We start from the raw sequence: 8,863 nt of genomic DNA, 5'->3' as shown, positions 1-8,863 counted from the left end.
AGGGGCCCATAGGCACTTTCCAGGGCCGCGGCAAAGCTCCTGGGAGCCCACCCGATTTTTTGTGCTGGTTGAGCAAAAAAAAAAGTCTTTAATAAAATTTAGGCCAAAAATGGTGACTTAAGTAGTGTATTTTTTAGGGAATATTTTGATTAAATAGTCTAGCATCAGTATTAATGAAATTCTTTATTTTTGTTTAAAATCTTTACCATAAATTTTAAGTTAAAATAATATATATTTTTTAAGTTATACGTATTAATGTCTCCCTTTGCGCTATAAATGCTATAAACAAACTTTTAACTTAATGGCTGATTTAATCTTAATAAATTAGTTAAATTGAACAATAGTGAAATTATTTTAAATACTTTAAACTAATACAGAAGTTAAGTTTACAAAATATTCAGCAACGTATTGTAAAATAATATGTAGTTTTTGAAAATGTGAATCTGAATGTAAAACTACAAAATTAACAAATATATTCAGTTAAATTTTTAATAATCTAAACATTTCTAAACTTTTCTCACACATGGAATCTATTATTTCGTCATTAGTTATTTCATCTACTATTTCACGTTCGCAATTCATGATGAATATTGACTCTAAATTTGGTTGAGTTAATGTGCTTCTCAATCGCGTCTTAATCAATTTCAGTTTGGAGAATGATCTCTCACAGGTTGTTTGAGTTAAAGGAATAGTCAACAAAAATTTGTATACGTCGAAGAGTTCTTTATATTCCAAAGAATACATATTAAACTCATAAATTATGTTCGTCACGCACAATAAACACGAGTTACATTTTCTTATATTTGTACATTTTTCTTCAATGTTTTCATTTTGCATGTAATCTTCAAAGTCCGATTTATCTTGTACTGTATTTATCTTGTATTTTATATCATTACTACCAGAAAATCTGTTCTCTAAACAAGCAATAGTAGTATCCATAACGACACTAAAAGTTTTTATTTCATAAATTTTTTCTGGAGAAGCTCCAATTTCCGGGTCAATGTTGGGGTTATCTTCAAAACGTCGTGGAATGTTTATTCTTCTTTTTTGAGGTAATTCTAACCCAATATCAATTTCTGTTTCGTGTTTCCATATAACTTCGGATGTAAATATTGAAAATTCTTTTGCAGCTGCACTTATCGATGAAAATTCTCTTTGATTTTCTTTTAATGACTTTATAGTTACTTCAATTTTTCGCCAGGCCTGTATATAATCAAGACTAGATGTTTGTAAATAATCAGACAGAGCAGTAGTGAACTTAAATATTTGTAGAAACATCATAGCTGTTAATGTTGTTTCATAACTCGTGAGTCGATTTAGTAAACTTCGTGCTGTACTTCTTACACCAGCTGCAAAACTATTAGAAAAAGATATTTCATAAAGTGCTAAAACAATTGACACATAAGTCAGTTTTTTTCTTTCTTCATTTTTGCCTTCATTTGTCCACATACTAATACGACCAAATATTTTTATGAGGGCATCATTTTTAGACCTCTATCTAGTTACACTTATATTTATCAAATGTGATTGACGGCCAGAATTACTTTGACATTCATAAACATTGAGCCTTTTATAAGATTCTTTAAAAAAAACAAATAATTCTTGCAGAAGACCGAAAAAAGAGATTACTACAACCGTACTCGAAGTTGTTTGTTGCAGTACAAGATTCAATACGTGAGCATAGCACCATGTATGAATGTGCCTTGGAAGCAGTTCTTTAAGTTTTGCCTGGACTCCATTGTACTCTCCATTCATATTAGCGGCTCCATCAAAGGCGTCTGCAATACATTTATCTAATCTAATATTTTTAGAAATTAAAGTTGATTTTAACAAATCAAATAAGCCTTGTCCTGAAGAGGAAATTACTTTTTTCAAAGCTATAACTCTTTCCTTAATTTCTACTGAAGATTTTTCATTTTCGACATTCTCTTTCAAATATCGCAAAACAATTACACATTGATCATGAGTTGAAACATCCATAGTTGTATCCATTGTAATGGAATAGTTGTTAGCCACATTAACTTCTTTAGATATCTTAGACAACAATAATTCGCCAATAGTTTGAATTACATTTGTTACAGTCTTGTGACTTAAAAAAGTAAACAAATTTCCTCTACCAGATTTACCTCTTTTCAACTTCTTTTCACTTTCAACTATTGCCTTAGTAATATGATCACTTAATTCTACATTCGACTTTGCTATCAATAATACTATTTCCAAAAAATTCCCATGATTTACTGATATATTTTTTAAATCGTAAGCAGACTCATATCTGAATCCTCTGAAAGGTAATCCTTGTTTTCCAATTACTTTAACAATATCAATAATTATTTGAGCTACTCTTCTTCTCTTCATCACTTCATTTTCCCTCTGAACCCACTGCACTCTTTCTATTAATTCATCAACACTTTTACCACATTGATCAGCCATGAAACATTTTGACGCTTCTCTATGGTTTTTTGACTCTTCGTGATCTTTAATACGCTCATAAACATGAATCCATCTGCTAAATCCACTATCGCTAGTAAAAGCTGATGATTTAGAGCAGTATACTAAACATATTGAACAAAATAAAGAGTTATGTTCATGACTATAGGATAACCAATTTCTTTTGATTTTTGTCTGTGATCCTGGAATAATTTCATAATAAGCTTTAGTTGTATTAAATGGTAAAGGAGAGTCATCCATCATTTTCTCTGGGTGATTTGGATGAAACGAAAAAAAATATTTAATATTTTGTTTACCCTTGGGCTTTAAAAAATAATTAAAATTTGTTTTATCGTCAATCTTTATATTTAAATTATTTTTGACTAGAAGGTCAATATCTGTGTTATCACATAAATCAATTTTGACTTCAGAATTAGTGATTTGAAGGTCAATATTTTCGTCATCACGCAAATCAATTTTAACCTCAGAATTGTCCGAATGAATTTTAGAACTAGATGAATGTGGCACAGAAATATCATAATTCCCGAGTGTATGATTTTTACGAGGTATCTTTATCGGCTCTAAATTGGGGTTATCTTGCGAAGCAGTTAAAAAATAATTTGTCATTTTTTTAGATTTATTTGCTATCTCCTCGAGATATTTCTTGTTATGATCTTTTCGTTATAAAGAACCGCTCTTATGATATTTTTTATTTTGGGCGATGTTATCCTTTTCCATTATTAATTAGCCTAATAAATACAAAATTAATTGTACTCTAATTAAAAAATTAAAAATATGATTTTCAGGTTAGTAAATATTGTAGTATTATTCGTTTCCAAAACTTGATAATTTTTATAAAAAAAAAACGTAACTTAGTAAAAAATTATTTTGTTTGGAAGTATTATGTTTAAAACGGCANTTATTTTGTTTGGAAATATTATGTTTAAAACGGCCTCCCTAGGTTATTTTTAAAATTACACTACTTGATGTTTGTCTATTACAACAAAAAGAATTTTCTCAATTTTTTTTTTGGATTTTTTTAAATACTATTTAAAAATAATTTTTACTTTTTTTCTAAAAACTATTTTTTTTTTAAATTTTAGCTTCGATGCGAAGCTGAGAAAGTACTATTTTACCATGACGTGTTTTTTTTATCTGCCACCTACTTTTCTCAGCTTAGACTTGACCGATTTTGATGAACTATACGTAAAAAGACCACTAATCGTATCTAGTTAAAGACATTCTTCTCGTGTCCCGGAAAAGGGGAAAGTATTCAAAAAAAAAATTGTACTATCGTTTTAATATTAACTTCAGCCATAAAAACCAATAGAAAANGATGTGCTATCGTTTTAATATTAACTTCAGCCATAAAAACCAATAGAAAAATAAGTTGCTTTTGTTAAATTATCTGACTTTTCTAAAAATAATATTGATTTTTTTCGCGTTACAGTCATTAAAATTGAGTTTTTATAATCAAAAAAATTGCTTTTTTCGTGTTGCCAAAATTTCAGAAGTTCTCTAATATATGTTTAGAAAGGTAAGAAAACTTTACATAATATGGGTACATTACAAATGGGGTTCTCCATGAAAACTTTTAGTAAAATCGAAAAAACGGAAAAATATCTTATTTTACACATAGTTTAATAAATATTTATTAATGTGGATGTTCTTTTCATTGTAATATATGTGCAGTATAATTTTAATTTTTTATTTGTTGCTAGGCAAGAATGAGTAAACATAATTTTATACGCTATGGTTATAGATTTACGTAATTATTGTATGCACTCCTAATTATAATTAGTATGCATGTCATAAAGAAATTNGTATACATGTCATAAAGAGTCGGATCGAGACTTTTCAGCCTACCGAGATTTTAAGTTTCAGCCCTTAACAAAGAGTCAGCCCATACGACAAAAGCTGTTGTACTCATCTCTTATTTTATTTACATCCTAGTCAAAGAAAAAAACATAATTATTCTTTCGTGATCACTTTTTAGTAGAAGAATTCATTATTCGCGATCTGACCTACCCCTCAAGGAATCGTACATTTATTCATATTCCTACTCAATCCATCTCTTATAGTTATAATAATTAGCTATACTGTATGCTTCGTAGTGTCAATCAACGCCATTAGCACATTTTTACTAGCACCCCTCTGTTATATCACTAATTACTTTATTATTATATATTTAATCTTTAATTAATTAAATCACTTAGTTGTAAACATTATGTAAATTGCTGTTTGGCGCGAATAAATTAAATAAAATAATAATTGTTTCACTTAGACATAATTATAAATAATTTCTCGGTAGCTCCCTGGCTCAATTCAGACATGGTGTCATACGTGTCATTTAATGTTTTACAAACAACAATGTTGATGTTTAATATATTTTTTTACTCATAAATTATAGTATAATGTATATTAGTATGATTTTTAAGTACTCACCAAACAATAAAGCAGTTACCAAAACTCATAAGACGCAATAACGATAGTTACCATTGACGAGCAAAATGAAAATGATCAAGATTTCAAATAAAAAACAAACAAAAATATTTTTTTGAAATCATTAATAAATATAAAATCATGATAAAAGGATATCGCAAATTGAGAAATATCGATATGCTATTTATTGATTTTTATGATACAATACAGACGATGGGCAACACACGGATCAGTCGTTAATTTTTATCATAATAATCGTAAATATAATCAATTCAGACACATCAGCCGTCAAACACGTTCTGACGACTTCCGCGAATTAAAAGCAGACGACATATTTGATAATCAGATATTTTTATCGATTTACATAAACAAATCTGATAATTTTATGCTCTTAAAATAGTATTTAACTTATCCAAAATGCAAGAGGACTCATAAGACCTTCGGGTCATTCCAACATGTCCGTGAGGACTAAATGGCGGTATTAAGATGTGCGAGCTGTGTGATCGAGCAGAGTAGTCATCAGTGACACGGCACTACATAACAATTTTTGATAACTTTTTTTTTTTTTTGCTTGTCAGGAAGGAAATTAGGGATTTTTGTAAAAAAAAAAATTATTAAAATTTAGGCAGTTGACTTTTACTAACTAATTTGCCGTAGTATCAAGGGGCCCATATACCATAATTTTTGGGGGGTCCACCGGGATTTTCCCGGTATCCCGGTGGGCCAGTCCGCGCCTGTATGTACCAATTAATTGTAATAATCAATCATCTTAAAGTTTTGCAGTGGCGTATCTAGGATTTTAGGGTTTAAAGTGTAGCCCTTAATTTATAATTCTATATGATAAATATATTTAGTAGTACTAAAAAATTTGATAAGAATTGTTAATTAAATTTATTTCCTATAATTTATTACAAAATACTCTTTGTAATTAGGCTATATTATTCAAACCTAAAAGAACGCGTACAACTACTACGCATAATTCATGACAAATTTTTTAATTGTGTAAAAACGCTATCAGAAAAAATTTAATCATACTAATTTGTTTAAAGAAAAGTTTCATATGAAAAATATAATACGTTCCTCATAATATGTTTTTCTTATCTGATCAAATTCTTCATTTTCCTAACAAAAAATTTATAATTTCATCTTATTCGATTTTATATTTCATATTAATTATTTCAATAATAAAAAATATTTTATTATTTTCTTTTTGTATTTTATTAATAAATTACTATAGTAAGAAATATACTCAGTCGTATACTTAATCATTAAAAATGGAATTGCATACATTTGTGTAAATGAAAATATTTTTAAAGTATTATAAATCATACAGGGACTTGGGCGTTACTAGAAATAATGTATTTTATTTTCTTAAATTATACAATATTATACTGAAAGATATTCTGTCAATGTTTGTTGTATTTCTATTTAGTCAAGTTTCCTAAAAAATATAATGATATCTGACAGTAATTAAAATCACTATCAAAAAAAAAAAACGCTTCGATGCAAATCTTTAGATAGTGTTTTATTTTAAAAAATTTGTGGATTATTCCAAAAGCTACATGATCTGCTAGTTCCTTATTAATGTCCTGATTAAGATAAAGTATGTCGAATGTAAAAGGGATATAAATATTATTTTTCATAAAAAAATTGTGTTGATCCATACGCTTTTCAATAAGTTATAGCATTATAATGTTAAAAATGTAAAAAATAAAATCGAGAATTTTCACACAATAACAGCATTCGGTAGCCATTTTCACCGTGAAGACAAAATAAAGTCCGAATTTTTTTTTTTTGCATAATGAAGTACATTACATTAGCTTTAATTTAAGATATATATAAAAGTGTCAGACTTTCTGGAACACTTTCAAAAGTTAAGTTGAAAAAGTTGTCATTTTAAATCCCCTTCCTGTGAGCTGAGTCAGATGTATAAAAAAAATATACCAAATGAAATGTAATGATATCAAGCATCTATAAAAAAAAGTTATGTTGATTTGTTGATTTTTGAAAAAGTAATGGCAATTTTAAGTAAAAAAAATTTCGAAAATTTCGAAAATTAGCGATTTTAAATTTGTAATATTTTTAGAGGTTTATCTCATTTACGGGGAACGAGGGAAATTTTTTCAATTTTTGAGGGTAATGTCTTCGGCTGGATTCGATTTGTGATCTTTTGGCGTATCTTTAAAGAAATCGGTTCGGTGAGAGCTGAGAAAAAGTGGTAACAGACACAAAAAAACACATTATAGTAAAACCATTATCTTCTCAGCTTCGCATCGAAGCTAAAATACATATTGTTGTATAGTTTTTCAAATGTTTTGTAATTTTATATTCATTTTTTTAATACAAACATTAAGAAAATAGATTATTTATAAGATTTTTTTTATGCATTATTTTTAAGATAGATTAATGTAAATGTTGTATTAAATATATATTAAAAATAATTTTTTTTTTTACAAACAAGATTATTCTAAGTCTATAATATAAGTTATCATAAGATTATATTTATATAACTATATTTTATTTCATTTTTAATTTCTGTATATAAATTATATAATAATTTATTTCAACAAATGTGTAGTCTTTAATTTAATACTAACAATTACAGGATAAATAATTAATGTATTTTTAGAAATTTAATCTTTTTAATAATGCATCTTTCTTGATTTTCCTAACATTATTATTATATAGGTTTTAATATTACATAATATACTTAAGATTAAAATAAATTTTATAGTAATTTTTTTCATATTTAGAGAACAATTCTTAAATTCTAATTGTAACTTTTTATGTATCGCAGATAGCTTTTCAGGTGTATCTTCTATTTTTTACAGTTATAAAAATGTGTATTTGATATGATTAATATATGTGTTGTACCTTATGTGATCATCACCTTCAGTGTAAAATTTAGAATTGTCTAAAGTTAAGATAAGTGAATATCATAAAATATTGAAATTAAACTAAAAGAAACTTTATGAATGGCATAAATTTTATTTAAATAAATTATTAAGTGATCGTTTGTATAGTTGTTTTTAAAGGAGAATAAAAATTCTACATTATAAAACATTTTTTAATATAATTATAATATTGGCTAAATATTCTTCTATAGTCAAACAATAAAGTATTTTACGTTTTCATAGTTACTGCAGTATAGTATGTTAATATATGAAAAAGTTGGTAGTTTTAAAAGTATTATAAATAATATTTTCTTAAAAATCGTATTTGCAATTAAAAAGCAATAAGAGTGTTAGTTATAAATTTTGTTTCATAATTTATTAATAAGAATTTGAAAAAATATTTTGATAGATATTGCCTTGTTAAAGACATAGAATTTTTATATTGCTAGTGAACCCCAAACATCAAAATATTGTTCAGCGAAAATCTGAGTTTGAAATTGTTTTATAAAACACTGGTTTGTTGACTTACGCATCATTAACAATTTCTATAATACTGGAAACAAAAGGTAAGTTTGTCTTATGTATTATTTTTAAGATAGATTAATGTAAATGTTGTACTAAATATATATTAATAATAATTTTTTTTTACTAACAAGATTAATCTTATATATATAATATAAGTTATCGTAAAATTATATTTATATTTATATAATTTTAATTTTATTTAATATTGTATTAGATGAAATAATAATGTTAATTATTATTTTTAAGTAGTTATTTATATTTTTAATTTTAAGTATAATTCTTAAGGTATATATAATTTATTTTTTATTAATTTTCTATAATTAAATTAGATATTACATTAGCTTATGAATGATGTAGTCTTTAATTTAATATTAATACTAAGATAATAGATTATGTATAAGATATACTTTTTTAATATTACTATTAAGACAGATTAATTTAAATGACGTATTAATTACTTTAAACGTATATTAAAAACCATTTTTTTCTTATTAACACAATTATTCATAAGTATATAATATAAATTATCATAAGATTATATTTATATTTATATTTAATTTTAATTATTTTTTAAT

General features: G+C 25.9%; 2 protein-coding genes across 2 annotated transcripts; both read right to left on the bottom strand.

Moving 5' to 3' along the window:
• Positions 1 to 478: 478 nt before the first annotated feature.
• On the bottom strand, positions 479 to 1,449 carry LOC126908981 (uncharacterized). The gene has a single exon (XM_050691337.1). The coding sequence runs from the start codon at positions 1,447 to 1,449 to the stop codon at positions 481 to 483; it is 969 nt and encodes a 322-aa protein (XP_050547294.1). The 3' UTR covers positions 479 to 480.
• Positions 1,450 to 1,494: 45 nt separating this feature from the next.
• LOC126908980 (uncharacterized) lies at positions 1,495 to 2,691 on the bottom strand. The gene is made up of 3 exons (XM_050691336.1): positions 1,845 to 2,691; positions 1,641 to 1,778; positions 1,495 to 1,580 (listed from the first exon to the last, which is right to left on the bottom strand). Exons 1-3 carry the CDS (start codon positions 2,689 to 2,691, stop codon positions 1,495 to 1,497), a joined length of 1,071 nt encoding a protein of 356 aa, XP_050547293.1.
• Between the last annotated feature and the right edge of the window lie 6,172 nt (positions 2,692 to 8,863).

The sequence above is a fragment of the Daktulosphaira vitifoliae genome, unplaced genomic scaffold (genome assembly GCF_025091365.1).
Source record: "Daktulosphaira vitifoliae isolate Bord-2020 unplaced genomic scaffold, ASM2509136v1 Scaffold_63, whole genome shotgun sequence".
NCBI classification, from domain to species: Eukaryota; Metazoa; Arthropoda; class Insecta; order Hemiptera; family Phylloxeridae; genus Daktulosphaira; species Daktulosphaira vitifoliae.
The sequence above is the reverse complement of the archived record's forward strand: the minus strand, read 5'-3'. Positions and strand labels throughout refer to the sequence as shown.

What these genes read in the sequence shown, in the direction of transcription:
- LOC126908980 (XM_050691336.1), bottom strand. Translation starts at nt 2,691, where the DNA reads ATGATGGATGACTCTCCTTTACCATTTAATACAACTAAAGCTTATTAT. An exon ending in AATTTCCTCTTCAGGACAAG is followed by an intron (nt 1,779 to 1,844) that starts GCTTATTTGATT and finishes AATGTATTGCAG; the next exon opens with ACGCCTTTGATGGAGCCGCT. An exon ending in ACTGCAACAAACAACTTCGA is followed by an intron (nt 1,581 to 1,640) that starts GTACGGTTGTAG and finishes TTTTTTTTAAAG; the next exon opens with AATCTTATAAAAGGCTCAAT.
- LOC126908981 (XM_050691337.1), bottom strand. Translation starts at nt 1,449, where the DNA reads ATGTGGACAAATGAAGGCAAAAATGAAGAAAGAAAAAAACTGACTTAT.